The sequence below is a fragment of the Mesoplodon bidens genome (genome assembly GCF_964165515.1).
Source record: "Mesoplodon bidens genome assembly, chromosome: Y".
Classification (NCBI taxonomy): domain Eukaryota; kingdom Metazoa; phylum Chordata; class Mammalia; order Artiodactyla; family Ziphiidae; genus Mesoplodon; species Mesoplodon bidens.
Genome location: NC_138180.1, coordinates 49,329,249 through 49,347,086, shown reverse-complemented (window position 1 = coordinate 49,347,086; position 17,838 = coordinate 49,329,249). Strand labels below are relative to the sequence as shown.

General features: G+C 42.9%; 1 protein-coding gene across 10 annotated transcripts in view; it reads left to right on the top strand.

Annotated features, from left to right (window-relative positions):
- LOC308609617 (steryl-sulfatase-like) overlaps positions 1-17,838 on the top strand; it is a 169,530-nt gene that overhangs the window by 108,132 nt on the left and 43,560 nt on the right. For all 10 annotated transcript variants that reach the window (XM_081223343.1, XM_081223346.1, XM_081223344.1 and 7 more), the window contains one exon: positions 2,283-2,419. In XM_081223343.1, coding sequence (XP_081079469.1) covers positions 2,283-2,419 — 137 coding nt within the window. The remainder of the gene's footprint in view (positions 1-2,282; positions 2,420-17,838) is intronic.

Here is a 17,838-nt window from a genome sequence, read left to right as displayed (position 1 = left end):
AGATGTCGAACACAGGGTGTGATTCCTCCAAAACAGCCAGAGACTTTTGACTTAGGTTAGAAGTTTGGAGGTACAGATCTACATATATAGATACACACAGACACATATGTGTGTGTGCGTGTGTATATATATAAAATATTTATACATATATGTGTATATATATTATTTTGTATATATAAAATATATATACATGCATATATATAATAATACCTGCTGTAGAGCAACTTTTACATGAACCACGTTGCATTCATGAGTCCCAAGTAGTTCACTGAAGTTCTGGGTGGTACTTTTGAAGCTGAAAGAGCTAATGCAGTATTTCATTGAATAACAGAGGTTTACGGAACCGATGCTACCTGCCAGTCACCGTGCTGGTGCCAGGAATCCACAGATGTAGATGACATGCCCCAGCCTGTGGTCTAGTGGGAGAAGGAGAGCATAGAAGTGACCCTTGGGTAGACCAGCAAATGCTTTATTAGAAATTACATTCATTCACCCATTAATGCATTCATTCCCTTCTTCATTTGTGCCCTGATAGCCTTCACAAGGGCACTCACTCAGTATTCCCTTTTAGCCAGAAAGGAATTGCTGATGGTCGCCTGGAATAAGGTATAGGAGAAGGCTACTGCATGAAATTGAAACACAGCAATTGAGTGCATTTCTCAGAGGTCCACTAGATGTCAATAGGAAGTGATGTGACTTATTGATCCCTTTGAGCAGACTCGGGTGTGAACCCCCAGACCTCCCTACAGTAACCATGCTGCCTGGCAGTTGTCCCAAGGACCACATGTGCACAGTGACTTTTAATGCTCCAGGGACTTACAATGCTCCAGCATCTGTGCTTTCTCAACAGTTCCACCAGAGTAGGTTTAGGTGTACTCTGAACTACGAAAAGCTTTTGCAATACCATCCATCTCTCTCGGCTAAAGTACAGATTGAGGCCAGTTCAGAGGATGTTCCATTTAACTTCCAAAATTCAGTATTGGCAGTGGAGTGTTCCTGCCAGGAGACTTGTTCTGTAGTAGAAGGTGGGCAACATGGCGGCACACAGGGTTGAACTGGCTTTCAACTGTAGATCTAAGTAGTTGACAACTCAAGATACTGTCTTTACTAGATAGGAGTGTGCTCATGCTTGTGCGTGTGTGTGTCTGTGTGTGTGTGTTTTCCAGAAAGGATACAGTTTTGTAGGTGCTTCAATTCATATAAATTTCAGAGAGAGAGGGAAGAATAGAATTCAAGAAAAAAGTAGGTCGTTCTCCCATACATTTTTTTTTCTGAGTTGTCTCTTTGGAGAATATCTCAAGGACATAGCACATCAGTCTGCTGATCTGTAGAGGGTACAATGAGCTACCTATGGAGAGAGACTTGCCATCCCCCAAATAAGAGATTCAGTATTCGGCATCATTCAGTGGTGTTTTCTGAATTTTCAAACTGCATCGTGTCATCATAGGTTGATCCTAATCAGAATGGTGGCCATATCTTCTTTATCCTTTCATTCGTTGATGGACACTTAGGTTGCTTCCATGTCTTGGCTACTGTGACTAGTGCCGCTATGAACATACGGGAATGCATGAGGAAGGTGTGGTACATATATACAATGGAATATTACTCAGCCAGTAAAAAAGAATGAAATAATGCCAGTTGCAGCAACATGGATGGACCTGGAGATTATCATACTAAGTGAAGTAAGTCAGAAAAAGACAAATATTATATGATACTGCTTATACATGAAATCTTAAAAAACTGATACAAATGAACTTATTTACAAAACAGAAGCAGACTCACAGACTTAGAGAACAAACTTATGGTTACCAGTGGGTAAGGGTAGCAGGGAGAGATAGATTGGGAGTTTGGGATCGACACGCACATGCTGCCATATTTAAAATAGATCACCAACAGGGACCTTCTGTATAGCACAGAGAACTCTGCTCAATATCCTGTAATAACCTAAATGGGAAAAGAACTTGAAAAACAACAGATACAGGTATATGGATAACTGAATCCCTTTGCTGTATGCCCGAAACCAACACAACATTGTTAATCAACTACATTCCGATACAAAATAAAAAAATTTTTTTAAAGTTCACTGCCATTAAGTCGGAGCTGATTTAATTTTCCTTAGTTAGTATGCTGAATCTGATATTATCGTTTGAGACTGAAATTATAAGTGCCATCTTTTTTTACCAAGGGAATATACATTTTCACTTTCAGAATAAAAACAGACAACAACGGTGGCCAACATATTTATTTTGCTCTTAGATTTTGTTTTGTTTTTTTTTTTTCAGGAATGCTAAGACCCCTTTCTTGCTTGTCCTGGCTTTCCTACACATGCACACGGCTCTCTTCTCTTCGAAGGACTTTGCCGGCAAAAGTAAACACGGCGCTTATGGAGATGCTGCCGAGGAAATGGATTGGAGTGTTGGTATGTGTACCTTTATCTTCAGTCTGTCCTTCAAATGTGACTGAGGCTTTTCCTGCTTCTATCTCATGTCCTCTGAGTTTCCACCTATGTCCCCGATGCCTTTAGAGACAGCACGTGCTTTTTGTTTTTGTGTTTCAAAAAAAGGAAGCCAAACAAACACTAACTGTGAAAGGTAAGCAGAGTATAAAAAGCACCTCAGCCCCGAGTCCATGCTTGCGGTTACCGGTGGATACAGCAGCAAGAGGAGTCTGGGTCTGTGGGCTGGTGATCAAAGAGATGAACGAAGAAAAGGAATCACAGCATTAATCCTTATCACCACTTATTATTTTAGCAATTCAATGTGAACAACCCCTTGTCTGTAGCAAAGTTAGGCACAGGGTAGATTCGGGAGGCAGAGGACCCTCCATGGGCTACGGCCTTGGTGAGTCTCGATGCAGTAGCCCTGGGGTCTTCCATGGATGCTGTGAGCCCCACTGTGTTTCCTTCTTCTCCAGCTTGTGTTCTTCTTGCTGCGTCTGTGAGGACGGCAGGGATTGCCTTGCTCTCTGTGTCCCTTCTCCCTAAGCAGATTACCCTATTTCTGAGAAACGTAGCATGTTTTTCAGAGGTACTGGGAAGACTTCCTTCTGAGGTTTCCTTTTTATTTATTATTTATTTATTTTTTTTTTTTGCGGTACGCGGGCCTCTCACTGCTGTGGCCTCTCCCGTTGCGGAGCACAGGCTCTGGACGCGCAGGCTCAGCGGCCATGGCTCACGGGCCCAGCCGCTCCGCGGCATGTGGGATCTTCCCGGACCAGGGCACGAACCCGTGTCCCCTGCATCGGCAGGCAGACTCTCAACCCCTGCGCCACCAGGGAAGCCCTGAGGTTTCCTTTTTAAACGGTGTCTTGCACATCGATGCGAGATCATGGTGACCGTGCTCTCTTCTGCACAGCTAAGCAGTCTTGGGTCTATTCCACAGAGTGTAGAGGAAGCCAGAGTATGTGGGTTAAGCAAAGGGATGGAAAATCAGTGGGTTCTGAACTTCGCATTCAATTCCTGTCTATCCCAGAGATGTCTCTTTTGGTGACGTTTTTGTCTCCATCTGGACAAAATTGGACAAAATTGAGCAAATGGCACCCGTAAACAGGTTGCTTAAGATTTTTGCATATTTCCTTTCTTTTCCTTCCCCTCCTCCTCTCGTTCTTCCTTCCTTTTCTTTTTATGCCCTGGATTGATCGTTTTTTCATCGAGGTGTTTTGGAGATGTTTGAACATGGCCGCAGAGTTTCTTGGTTGGTTTGTATTAAAAGCAAACTGAGCGTGATTTGGTCACCAACGTTGGGAATGACAAGAACAAGGTTTGTTTCCTTTAAATCTTCTAAGGAGCACCGTCTTTTGGACAAGATGACTGTACCCTTATTCTAGCTTCCAGCTCCTTCGGTTACTATCTCCGTGAACTTGAGAGATGTCTTAAACCTGTGGGCCTGATGAATTCAGACGAGGTAACTTCCAAGTTTCTTTCTTTTCTAACCTTCTCTGTCATGCTGTCAGACAATAGAAGTGAGCACAGATGCTGAATACGTACTAGGAAAAACAAAACCAGAACAACCTGCCTAATGAGATTCGTAAGAAGAATTCATTATACTTAGGGCTTTGACAGACACCCATACAAGCCTGCCTTCTTTCACTTTTCATTCTTAAAATGTTGCATGTAAATTAGTTTACATTTAACACACCGTCGTAGTGTAAATCAGTAGAGTACTTCGTAGTGTGAGTCAGTAGAATATTTTATCTCTTTAATGAGCGTTATATGTTAGTGTAACAGGTTTCGTGTACAGCTCTCTGACGTTTGTTGGCTAGCAAGCAAACTCATGCTGGTGTCATCACACTTACTGATTAATTTTTATTTAATTAGAGCAGTGCATATGCCTACCCTGACTCATCAAAAAAGTCTAACTTCCAATGCTTTCCTGCTACTGGTCCCTCTTGAATAAAACAGAGAATGTTTTTTAATCTTTGAGATCTGCATTAGACCCTGATATCATATTAATAGATGACTGCATTCTTTTTTTGCCAAAAAATAAAAATCCTTCCCTTAAGCCATTACATTCATTTCTCAGGATGTTTCTGTTGTTTTACAAATACCTCTGAGCATTTGGAGGAATATTTCTTCTTTCCAAAAAGAGCCTTTTATTGTCACACAGAAGGGGACTGTAGCACTCTGGATAATTATGTAATAAAATAACATGAGAGTATTGGCTCAAAAAGAAACGCTGCTAGTACCACGGGCAGCTGAGCTACAAGATGTTACCCAGAGAGGGTACATCTCTGTCCTTGAGAGCATTTTCTTTCTAAATGTTTGGAGGCAACATCGTTTCTCTGTACCTGTAAAGGCAAATTCATAAAAAGAACCTTTCTTATTTAATTGTCTGCCATGGCCAATCTCACCCCATATCATGGTGCTGGATGGCCTTATTGTTACCTGTGTGATGGCTGTAGCTTGTCTTGTTATCATGACGTGGGAAGGACTGACCGCACAGATGTGGTGTAAGGTCTATGCCATGGAGCTCGCGGTAAAAGCTGGCAGGGGGAGCTGAAATCCTGGAACTCGAATACTGCCATGCAGTTCGAGGGCTGGGCAATGTTCCAAGGCTCACAGCCACCGCCTACGAAGTGCGTGCCCTGCACCTGGCCCGGGGCTTCACAGGTGGCCCCTCCCTTCGTGCTGTCAGCAACCAGGGCAACCTTCCTGCTGTGTCAGAGTGTGGTATACAGTCGACAGTCACAGGGAAAGAGCTGGTTCCTTCATTCGTCACCTCTAGTAGATGCCTTTTGTGTGCCTACCTTTTTTTTTTTTCAGGGAGAATGCAATGATGATGAGACCTTGGCTTAAGAGAATTTAGGGGCTCCTAAGGGATTTAAGATTTTTCCAGTTGATCCTGTAATAACCCAGAGCAGAAAGGAATGAATGAATGTCCCGAGGGAGGTGCAGATAACGCTCGAGTGGTTTCGAAGGGGAAGGGTCTCCGTCTGTGACCAGTGGCCGGCCTCACCATTTCAGCAGGGCACACTTACGGGTGGAGCCTTTGGGCAGTCGTGGCTCTATTGTCGAGTCTGATTTTCAGCTTCTCAAGCAGCAGAGCTTTGGGGGAGGAACAAATGGGTAAAATCACAGTGTTTTCCAATGCACTCCAAGTATTTTTTCCTTGTGGCGGGGGGCGGGTGCGTGTCATTGTCTGTTGTGATGACATCTACCAGAGACCTGTGAATGGGTGGGGGGCAGGGGGAGCGGGTGGAGGGGTGGAAGTGGTTCCCGCCAGTGGTTTGTTATCTGTGACGTGTCCCCGTTCCAGTGCTCACAGCTGCAGGGGGTGGGGTGGAATTTGCCTGCAATGGGCTTTTATTTTGCTCAGGATGAGACTGGCAAATTCTGTAACCTACAAAGAGAATGCAAGTCGAGAACAATGAGGTGAACGTAAAAATAAATCTCTGACTTCAAATCAAACCTTTCAATTAACAAAAAAATCCCTGCCACTTCTAAGGGTTGGGACCCAGTGGCTTACGTGAGATTCTTTCTTTCAAACAAAAACACTAAGTCATTTTCTTACGTGGAAGAAACACCGACCTTCTTAGTGGGACCCTGGAAGTCTTCAGGAGTTTGGTTGTCAGTTGCTTGGGGTCTGTGATCTGGCACCCCTACGGGCCATGTCTGATAAGGCAACCTCAGTTTCTCCCGCTAGTGATTTTCCCATTGGGGCTCTGGGCAGCGCTACCGTCTGTGGGTACAGGAATGGAACAACGAACCCAGCGGAAGGAAAAATAATGGATGAATTCATGAAAGGCGAGCTGGGGGGATGGTACAGAATGAATCCTTTTCTGTACCTGCGGTGTAGTCAGCCATGTGCCACAGAGCTTTCTTGGCCACACGTCAAATCTGTCTTGACAAATGGAGAATACATTGGAAAAGCCTCATTTAGCAGGAGGTCAGGATGGTCCCAAGAACCTCGAGAAAACCAAAGAAACTCTGAAAATAAGAAGGCTTAGGGATTGGTCCAAGTCCCTCAAACATACAGCATAATTCTAACCAGGGTTTGGCTTATTGGACATAGGTCTAAGGAATGATCCATTTAAAAACGGACTGTTTCTAAAACTCTTGGATTAAAATAGTTGTTGGAGTCTGAAATGCAGTGTACAGTGAATAACCCCTCGGTGACAGGTGCATTTACTCAGGCAAAAGTGCTCTGGTTGAGTTTCTGTAGAAGACATCTTCTTTAGAATGCTATAGACCAGGCCCATAGTACATACCCAGTAAGTAATTTTTCAAGGTCAGGTCACGGGAAGCAGGTGCCTCTTAGTTGTAAGGCCCTGACTGTGGTGCTGGTATTGCTAGGAAAGCATGGCTTTTTCTTACACATGTGGATACTGGTCCAAAACATGTGGGAGTGGATTTGATGGCTTTGCAAGAATATTAAAAGCAGTCAAGCACCTTGTGACTCAAGATGTATCTCCATCTTAATCCAGGATAAAAGTTTCAGAATCCACCTCCCTGTTTCTAGTTCTCGAGAACTAACACTGCAATGTCGATATTCTTTGTCCTTCTGCTGTTCCATAGAGAGTGTCACCTGAGCTGTAAGGTGGTGTGTTTTCCTTGGGATTCAATAGATCAGTTTTCCATCTCGAATTTTTAAAATGCTCTTATTCTTGATAAATGAGACCTTCTTTAAAACGTGAAAATCTGTACTCAGCCATAAAAGAAACAGAATTGGGTCATTTGTAGAGACGTGGATGGACCTAGAGACAGTCCTACAGAGTGAAGTAAGTCAGAAAGAGAAAAACAGATACCATATATTAATGCATATATGTGGAATCTAGAAAAATGGTACAGATGAACCTATTTGCAGGGCAAGAATAGAGACGCAGACATAGAGAACAAATGTACAGACGCCAAGGGGGGAAGGGTGGGGTGGGATGACTTGGGATATTGGGATTGACATATATACACTACTGTGTATAAAATAGAGAACTCATGAGAACCTACTGTAGAGCACAGGGAAGTCTACTCAGTGCTCTGAGGGGACCTAAATGGGAAGGAAATGCGAACAAGAGGCGACGTATGTAAACGTAGAGCTGATTCACTTTGCTGTACCGTAGAAACTAACACCACATTGTAAAACAACTATACTCCAATGTTAAAAGAAAAGTGAAAATCATGTGCTTGCTTCTGAGGCGTCCTGAAAATGGAAGGGCAGGTAGGCATTCAAAGGGAGGGCAAAACGGGAAGAATCCCCAAAAGAAAAATGAAAGAACAGCCAGAGGATGAGAATAAAGACTAGGAGAAGTAGGGTCATGGCACTCAGGGGTGAAGAGCATGTCAAGGAAGGAGGGTTAGCACCAACCAGGGCTTCTGAGACATCATGTAAGGAAGAGGTGAAAAGGCAGCAGTGCATGCAGCGACCGTGAACGTGAGGATTGCATCAGACTGCACAGCGAGGGACATTTCAGGAGCTGGCAGTCCATGCGGTTGGGTATTCCTTTTTTTTTTTGTTTAACTGAAGTATAGTTGAGTTACAATGTTGTGCTCGTTTCACGGATATTCCTTCTTAAGAAGCACAGAGGAACTCGAACACAGGGATGACTTATCCGACTGTGTCGAGCTCAGCTCTGTTTGGAGACTGTGATTGGAGTGTTGGCCTCCATGTGTGGGGACTGAGTGATTTTCCATCCAATGCAGGGGCAGAGAGAAGGGTCACGGAGTTGACGGATGATTGAGATTTTGCCGGGGCATACCACAAAACACGCCGGGCCGTGAGCGTTCGGTGGTCATCAGGAGAGCAACTGGGCTGGCCGAGGAGGGGAGGGGAAGGAAGAAGGAAGGGGACTGGTGGCTTGAGAGGTGACAGGTTGGAGGTCCAAGTCGGATGGTAGGAAAGGTGTTGGCAGGCTAGGACAAGGTGAAAGTGTTTACATTTCAGGAGTAGAACAATTCCACCTATTCCCAGATCCATGGCATGTATTTAGTTGTTTTTTTTTTTGCTTTTTGGCCACGCAGCATGGCATTGGGGATCTTAGTTCCCCGACCAGAGATGGAACCCATGCCCCCTGCAGTGGAAACGCGGAGTCTTGACCGCTGGTCCCCAAGGGAGGTCCCTGCAGCATGTATTTAGGATGATGAGTGAAAGACAAGGATGCACTTGTCTCACATCAAGAGATGAAGTAACTGGGAAGCCAGGGTGTTCAGCGGGCACCTTTGGGGTGACGGGGATGCACCAGAGATGGAGACCTTGACGGTTTACGGCTGGGCGGGGGGCTGGAGGGCTAACGGTGGACTTTGCAGAGAGAAATGCCGAGTCATTAGGGACCACGTGTTCAGGAGCTGAACTTCCAGTTTCATGAGTTAGACAGTCACAATCCAGGCTTGGAAATTATTGCAGGGGTGGGTCACCAGTGGAAGGTCCCAGTTTTTAAGAGGTTTCAGGGAGGAACAGGGATGGTCCATGCGCTCTGAAAGCTCCCAGCCCTGTGCAGCGAAGCCCCGTCTGTCAACTCAGGGATGTAGAGGCAGTACTAAGAGCTGGGTGCTCGTAACACGTGGATCGTTGTCACTTTGTAGCCATTGGGCCCGAGGTCGTGAGCAGTGCTGGGGGTGCACTTTGAGGTTGTAGGAGCCAGAACGTGAAGCGTTCCCTCATAAAACTCCTAAGCTTCTGAAGGAAAGCGCTTGTATTGCCCAGTCTTCTGCAGCGGAGGTTGGAGGTGGTGGGAATTCTTAAATGTGTTTTTTTTTAATTTGCATTTTTGTTTAAAAATATTCTCTGCATGAAGGGATGCTCAGTGTAGCTAATTATTAGAGAAATTCAAATAACCACGATGAGTCAGAATGGCCATCTGGCCATCGTCAAAAAGTCTATAAATGCTGGAGAGGGTGTGCAGAAAAGGGGATCCTCCTATTACTGTTGGTGGGAATGTAAATTAGTGCAGCCACTGTGGAGAACAGTATGGAGGCTCCTTAAAAAACTAAAAATAGTTGCCATATGATCCAGCAATCCCACTCCTGGTTATATATCCAGAGAAAATCATAATTCGAAAAGACACATGTACCCCTATGTTCATTGCAGCACTATTTACAATAGCCAGGATGTGGAAACAACCTAAGTGTCCATCTAAAGAGGAATGGATAAAGAAGATGTGGTACATATATACGTTGGGATTCTACTCAGCCATAAAAAAAGAATGAAATAATGCCATTTGCAGGAACATGGATGGACCTAGAGATTACCACACTAAGTGAAGTAAGTCATGCAGAGAAAGACGAGTATTATATGGTACCACTTATATATGGAATCTAAAAACTAAATGAATCTATGTACAAAAGAGAAACAGACACACAGATGTAGAAGACAAACTATGGTTATCAAAGGGGAAAGGGTTAGGGGAAGGATAAACTAGGAAAAACTTAAAGGAAAAGATTGCTAGATTTAATGACAGAATCTGTTATTTCCTGATGTCAAAAGAAGAAGCTAGCCAGACCAAAATCAGTTAAAAAGCCTTTGCGACATCTATGTAAAATGAAAAGAAAATCTATGTGATACAGAAAGAGCCCATACAAAGAAATTGATAAAAAGATAAGTATCAGAAAAAATGAATTGTATCCATTTGTAGTATCAGCTCACCACAAATTGCTAGCATTATGATTTCTAAAAAGAAAAAAAAAAACCAAAAAACTTTGTTAATGAGTGAAAGAGCGCATCTTATTATATTTTTTATTTTTTAAATTTTTTTATTGAAGTACAGTTGAAGTAAAAAATTATGTTACAGGTGTACAGTATAATGATTCACCATTTTAAATGTTATACTCCACTTATGGTTATTATAAAATATTGGCTATATTCCCTGTGTTGTACATTCTTGTAGCTTATTTTATACCTAATAGTTTGTACCAAAAGAGGGCAACTTTTTTGAAAGTTACATATGCCGTCCCATATTGATTCCTAAAGAGGTCAGTTTTCTTTCTTTTTTTAATTAAACAACAAAAATACTGTTGTCGTTTATCAAGTGGGGTCAGTACATTTTCAGAAGCCCCATCCTCCAAGGATATGGTAAGGAGCTCCAGCAGCTGAATTTTTCACGAAGTCGCCTCTGCTAACCATACTTCTGAGTTTAGCTTACAAAGTGTATTTTAAATATTCAGCCAACACTTCTTCTGAATCCCAAGCCATCAATGACACAGTTATTAAAACTCAACTCAAGCAACAAATTGGATCTTATTTTCTCACTGGTGCTTTCCTTCATTGAAAATTCCCTTTTGGAATTTTGAAAAAAATTTAAGTCGTCTGGGAGAGAGAGCGAGTGTATGTGTGTATGTGTGTGTTTACACTTGTCCTTTTGCATTTTCTCTTCAACTGCATCCTTAATCACACACCTTTAAAAATGCATGAGTTTGTAAAATTTGCTTAATTCAATAACTTCTGGGAGATGCTAATTCCCCAAAGTGGGAATTGAATTTTTTAAAAAGGAAATGCACCAGTTTATTTCAGACTATCAAATCTTAGCTATATGCTTGGGACGGCAGTTTAGCTCTGAATCAGATAAACTATGACCTCCAGTGCTATTACCGTAATCCCTGGTTACCGAGATAATCAGGAAACAGAGCCTGCAGACAGCATCCTCCCTGGGACCTTTGACAGGGCCTGGTATTACAAAAACCTCTGCCTAATGAACAGATTTTTCATTCAAGCAGGTCTAGACAGGAGAGAAATGAAATCCTTTCCATTACAGACCACTGTTCACCTGAATGCAAGATACATAATGAAGTTTTGAAACTTGAAGAAACATTGAACAGGAAATGATGACAGCCTGTACGTTGTAAAGGAGTGACTAATACAGACCCACCTACATATCATTGTCTTTCCACGATTGTCAAATCTATTTAATAAAAAGACAGGATAAAAAAAAACCTACTATGCTCAATTAACAAAGATAGACACTAAGTTTCAGGACATGTACCAAAAAATTAAGAAAATGTGCTGTTAGGCTGTTTGGGAGAGCTGACTGAACTTTCAAAATGCAGGGCTTCTGCAAATAGTATATGGGGTATTGTTACTGGAATATACGTTTATTTTTTTAATTTTATTGAAGTATAGTTGATTTACAATGCTGTGTTAATTTCTGCTGTACAGCAAAGTGACTCGGTTATGCATATATATATATCCTTTTTCATATTCTTTTCCATGATGGTTTATCATAGGACATTGAATATAGTTCCCTGTTCTGTGCTCTACAGTAGGACCTTGTTATCTATCCTATATATATATAATAGTTTGCACCTGCTAATACCAACCTCCCAAGCCATCCCTCCCCGACCCCACTCCCCCTTGGCAACCACAAGTCTGTATGTCTGTGAGTCTGTTTCTGTTTTGTAGATAAGTTCATTTGTGTCATATTTTAGATTCCACATATAAGTGATATCATATGGTATTTGTCTTTCTCTGTCTGACTTTTTTCACTTAGTATGATCATCTCTAGGTCTAGCCATGTTGCTGCAAATGGCATGATTTCATTCTTTTTGATGGCTGAGTAATATGGAATATATGTTTATGGAGGTTCATACTCCTTGCTGCCTTGAAGGAAGTGAATTTATGATACATGAAACTCAAATCACCTATGCCAAGATTTCCCATTGTTGACAATTTCTGAAGTGTACGTTTCAGGAGTTCTTTGTGAATGACAGGGCATGGGTTGGCGGACACAGTGGGTGTGAAAGATCGCTGACCAGCCCGGAATCATGCTTTCTTCTGTGCTGCTACTTTGGGGCAGTTTTCTATTCCTGCAGGGGCTGTCGTGTATCAGGACGAGGTCACCCTTTTGTTCTGGGCTCCACAGAGTTCAAGAGCAGAGTTCTGAGGGCGCTGTCTACCTGCATCTCATATACCCTTTTGTAAGAGAAAAAGAGTTTTTAAATTGTTGTCAGTGTCATCTGTATTTTTTTTAAGTTGACTGTTTTCCTCATTTATTAAGGTCACTGCCAGCAGATGCACCCATCGACTCTAATTTACAGAAAAATGTGCATGTTTATCAGTTACTTAACTTTTAAAACCAACACTCAGTGACATTCAGCTCCATGATCTCTTGGCACAATGTGACTTCGGCAACGCGTTCACGTTCCCAGTTCATAGAAAATCGTTAGAGAAGGAGTAGTGTTGTCACAGTATTTTTTCATTCTGAAGTAAGACAGTAGCCAGAAGAGAGCAAAAATGACAAGATTACAGCATTTTAGCTTTTAACTTTGACCATTTGAAGGTAGAATTGCCCGTCAGATAACTCTGTCAACACCCCCGTTGCCTGCCTGCCAGATTTCATCGGTAACGGCCATCTTATAAATGCATTTATGCATCTGATTCTTAGCAAGTAAACAAGCCGTGCATTAGGAAGACGGAAACCTACAAGAAATAAGCGTCTCTGACAATCTTGGGAGCTTTGAGCACTGACTTTGAGAAAAGTCATTTTGCGTTGTCTCTACAACTTGGCATTTGGGTTTTGCTTGGTGCTGCTTTGCAGTTAAGCCAAGGGGAAGAAGAGAAAGGAAAGGGCATTGCTGTTTATTTTGAAATAGAAGGAATGACCATAGATGCCAGTAGCATAGATGCTTCCGTTCTTTGACACCTCATCCCCATTCGGGGATGCTTCTGTACAAAACAGCTGTTCCACACAGGAGCGAAGCTGGCTCAGACATCATTGGCTGAGGAGGAAGCAGTCCGTTCAACTGGGGTGAAAGAAAGGGAACCTGTCCACTCTGAAAAACAGCGTGGTGTCTTTTTTTAAAAATTCTAAACATATATCAACCATTAACCCAGCAGTTGCACTCCTGAGCCATTATCCCAGAGAAATGAAAATATATCTTTAGACAAAAATCTTTACATAAATGCTAATAGCATTTTTGCCTATAACAGCCCTGAGCTGGAAACAACCTATAAACCAACAATGGTACATCCATACCAGCATGAGAAAAGGAATGAACTTGTGATACCCACAACCTGGATGAATCTCAAGGGGATTATGCTGAACGAGAAAAAAAAAAAGTCTAAAAAGGTTATCTACTGCGTGATTACATTTATGTAACATTCTTGAAATGACAAAACTATAAAAATGGACAGGATGCCAAGGATTAAGGAAAGGGTAGGGGCCAAAGGGAAGTGAATGTAGCTATGAAAGTGCAACCATAGATCCTTAGGCTGATGGAAACATTGTCCACTGACATTGACTGTATCAATGTCAGTATCCTAATTGTGATATTCTACTCGAGTTTTGTAAGATGTTACCATTGGGGGAAACGAAATACTTTACCGTGGATCTCTTTGTATCATTTCTTACAATCGCCTGTGAATTTATAATTATCTCAAAAGAAAAAGTTCACTTAAAAATTAGATAAATTTTAAAAATTGTTTTAAAAAGAAAGGGAACCTGTGATCAGGGCAGTATAAACAGACTTAGGACAAGCACAAGTTTTGTGAGTGCTGACGGCACCCAGGGTAGAATACACACCCACCTGCATGTGTGTGCGCGTGAGCATGACGCACAGAACTAGATATCGTGTGCTCCACGTGTCCTTCCCCTCGTCACCCCACACAAGCCAGGAAGTCCCTTAGCTCATTGTGGCTACGCAGGGGGCCTCCACTTGCTGTCACCCCTAGCTCTGTTGCGCATGGCCTTGTTTTGCATGTCATGCCACGTGCTGGGATGCCCATCCTCAGAATGGCCATCTCCTGGGGTAGGGTCTTTATTCTCCCGGGTGAAAGGTTTTAATGCCTCTGTTCACAGTCTCCCTAGAGTCCCATGTGGAGCATTTCCTAATCCGAAGGGTGACTCTTCATTTGCTGCTTGGCAGGTCTACGTGGTGGTGGAGGTGAGGTCACTGGTCAGGGTCTGATCTTCCCGTGCACACTGTCTAAAGGGTCACCCATCTGCTGTTGGCATCAGTTTCTCATTCTGCTCTTTTTTTTTTTTTTTTTTTTGCGGTACGCGGGCCTCTCACTGTTGTGGCCTCTCCCGTTGTGGAGCACAGGCTCCGGACACGCAGGCTCAGCGGCCATGGCTCATGGGCCCAGCCACTCCGTGGCATGTGGGATCCTCCTGGACCGGGGCACGAACCCGTGTCCCCTGCATCAGCAGGCGGACTCTCAACCACTGCGCCACCAGGGAAGCCCCTCTCATTCTGCTCTTAAAGCAGCCTAGGGAGAGGCTGGAGGGCTTGCCCTTGTTTAAGGAGGGAGAAGAATGATCTCCAGGTCGACGGCTGCTTAACCACTGGAGATCAACTCTGCAAACCCTATTAAGTCTCCGATGCTGTCTACAGTGCAGAATCAGACATCTGCACACTTGGGCTGCCTCCTGAAGTCTGATACTTGAACCCCGTGCCCACTGACCATGAACCCCTCCAACATGTTTATTGGGCTTCTTTACGTGGATCTTTTTAAAGAGGCGAGAAATGGAATCCTAACCTAGAGGCAATGTAAGAAAGTGTGGTTAAGACAACGGCACATTATGGCCACAGGGGACATAGAAAGTAGAGCCATTGGACCAGCCCCCTTCACCGTGCTTGTACAGGTGGTGGCGTTGACGTTCTTTTCTGCTCTCTTCCTCCGTGACCCCTGCCCCATCCATTTGTCCACCAAGGTGACACCAGCCCTCACGTGCTGTAGTGAGTCCTGGGCTCTGCTCTCAACTGCATCCATTTTATGCATTATTTATTTATCTTTTATTCAAGTATAGTTGATTTACAATGTTGTGTTAATTTCTGCTGTACTGCAAAGTGATTATATATATATATATATATATATATATATATATATATATATCTTTTTCGTATTCTTTTCCATTATAGTTTATCACAGGATACTGAATAGAGTTCCCTGTGCTCTACAGTAGGACCTTGTTGTTTATCCATTCTATATATACTAGTTTGCATCTGCTAACCCCAAACTCCCAGTCCTTCCCTCCCCCACCCCCCACCCCCTTTGGCAACCACAAGTCTGTTCTCTATGTGAGTCTGTTTCTGTTTTGTGGATATGTTCATTGGTGTCATTTTTGTAGATTCCACATATAAGTGATGTACATTTGTCTTTCTCTTTCTGACTTACTTCACTTGGTATGACAATCTCTAGGTCCATGCATGTTGCTGTGAATGGCATCACTCATTCTTTTTTATGGCTAATATTCCATTGAATATATGTGCCACATCTCCTTTATCCATTCCTCTGTCAGTGGACACTTAGGTTGCTTCCATGTCTTGGCTATTGTAAATAGTGCTGCAATGAACACTGGGGTGCATGTATCTTTTTGAATTATAGTTTTGTCTGGATATATGCCCAGGAGTGGGATTTCAGGATCACATGGCAACTCTGTTTTTAAGGAACCTCCATACTGTTCTCCATAGTGGCTGGATCAGTTTACATTCCCGCCAACAGTGCAAGAGGGTTCCTTTCTCTCCGCACCCTCTCCAGCATTTGTTATTTGTAGACTTTTTGATGATGGCCATCCTGGCCAGTGTGAGGTGATACCTCATTGTAGTTTTGATTGCATTTCTCTAGTAATTAGCAATGTTGAGCATCTCTTCATCTGCCTGTTCACCGTCTGTATCAACTGCATTAATTTTCAATGCTTTGCTCTTACAGATGAATCTTTATCTTCCAAAGTGCAATTTTTTTCTCCATTATTATTCTTGATTTTATATGTGTGCATCAGGTACACATATCTGGAGAGCTTAACGTAAATCAGGGTATCAGAAAATCCAATGATAGGGCAGCAAGAATAAAGGAGATATATATAATATATGTTTTCTATATATGGAAAGGGAAGTTTCTATATAAGGGAAGTTCTCTTCCCTTCCTGTGTGAGTTTCCAGTAAATCTGTATTCGTGACAAAATAGTAAATGTTCTGCAGGAAGAAGTTTTTGCAGTCTCAGCTTAGAGATGCAAGCATGAAGAGGAGGGCAGTTAGGATGGGGAGAGGGCGCTGGAACAGGACCAATGCAGGTCTGGTGATCCAGGCTTTTGGCTGTAAGATGTAGTTGGAACTTCATTGTGTAGAATATTGATTTTCATTCTCCAAATTAATTTATCTTATAAATCACTAACCTCTGGGTTTCATAAACTCTATAACCACGTTACCATTTTTGCAGACCCCGAAGCTTAATTTCATGTTCTCGGGCCTGGGATGTATATTATTTTACCTTGAATTTACCTCTCAACTTAAAGCGAGTAGTTTTTAACCCTCTTTCATAAATCATTTCCCTAAAGAAGATAGTACCCTAAATTATTGAGGAATGAAGTTGCGCAATCCATTCAAACAGGATTAATAAAATTTCTGGTTACAAAACAACAACAACAGTAAACATTTATTGACTCACAATAGCTAAACTCTAAAAGCCTTTGGTATATCCTAGTCACTTATTTAACATCTGCCACGGGTTGTTTAGTTGACTCCCCACAGCTGTGCTATGCGAGATTTTCGTCACCGTTGCAGGTGAGAAAGCGAGGTCTGAGAAAGGTAAGTGACTTGTGTAAGATTTGCGCAGCCACCACTAGGCTACACTGCTTCTCAGGAGCCTGGAAGGATTTCTGGTTTGTTGGATTAATTGAGACAATAGATTTGTCTCTTCTCCAGCTGCAGCTCAATATCAAAAAACAAACGACCCCACTAAAAAATGGGCGGAAGACCTATATAGACATTTCACCAAAGAAGACATACAGATGGCCAAGAGGCACATGAAAAATGCTCAACATCACCAATCATTAGAGAAATGCAAATCAAAACTACAATGAGGTATCACCTCACACCAGTCCGAATAGCCATCATGAAAAAAATCTACAGGGACTTCCCTGGTGGCGCAGTGGTTAAGAATCCGCCTGCCAATGCAGGGGACACGGGTTTGAGCCCTGGTCCGGGAAGATCCCACATGCCACGGAGCAACGAAGCCCGTGTGCCACAACTACTGAGCCTGCGCTCTAGAGCCCGCGAGCCACAACTACTGAAGACTGCGTGCCACAACTACTGAAGCCCACGTGCCCAGAACCCGTGCTCCACAAGTAGAGAAGCCACCACAATGAGAAGCCTGCACACGGCAACGAAGAGTAGCCCCCGCTCACCGCCACTAGAGAAAGCCCACGCGCAGCAACAAAGTCCCAACGCACCCCAAAATAAATAAGTAAATAAATAATAATTTAAAAAAAAAAGAAAAAAAAGACAAGCCTGTTTGGACCAATGGCCTCCAATGGTTTTCATGCAGCTTCTGTATCCTAGGAGTCCCTCCGTTCCTGTGTTCTTGAGTTTGCCTTGTACACTCTAGACATGTCTGCCTTCGAAATTAAACAGCAGGTGCAGGGAACAGGAGGATGTAGGTGTGGGTATCACAGGGGTGTTTTGAATAATACTTCCTCCACCTT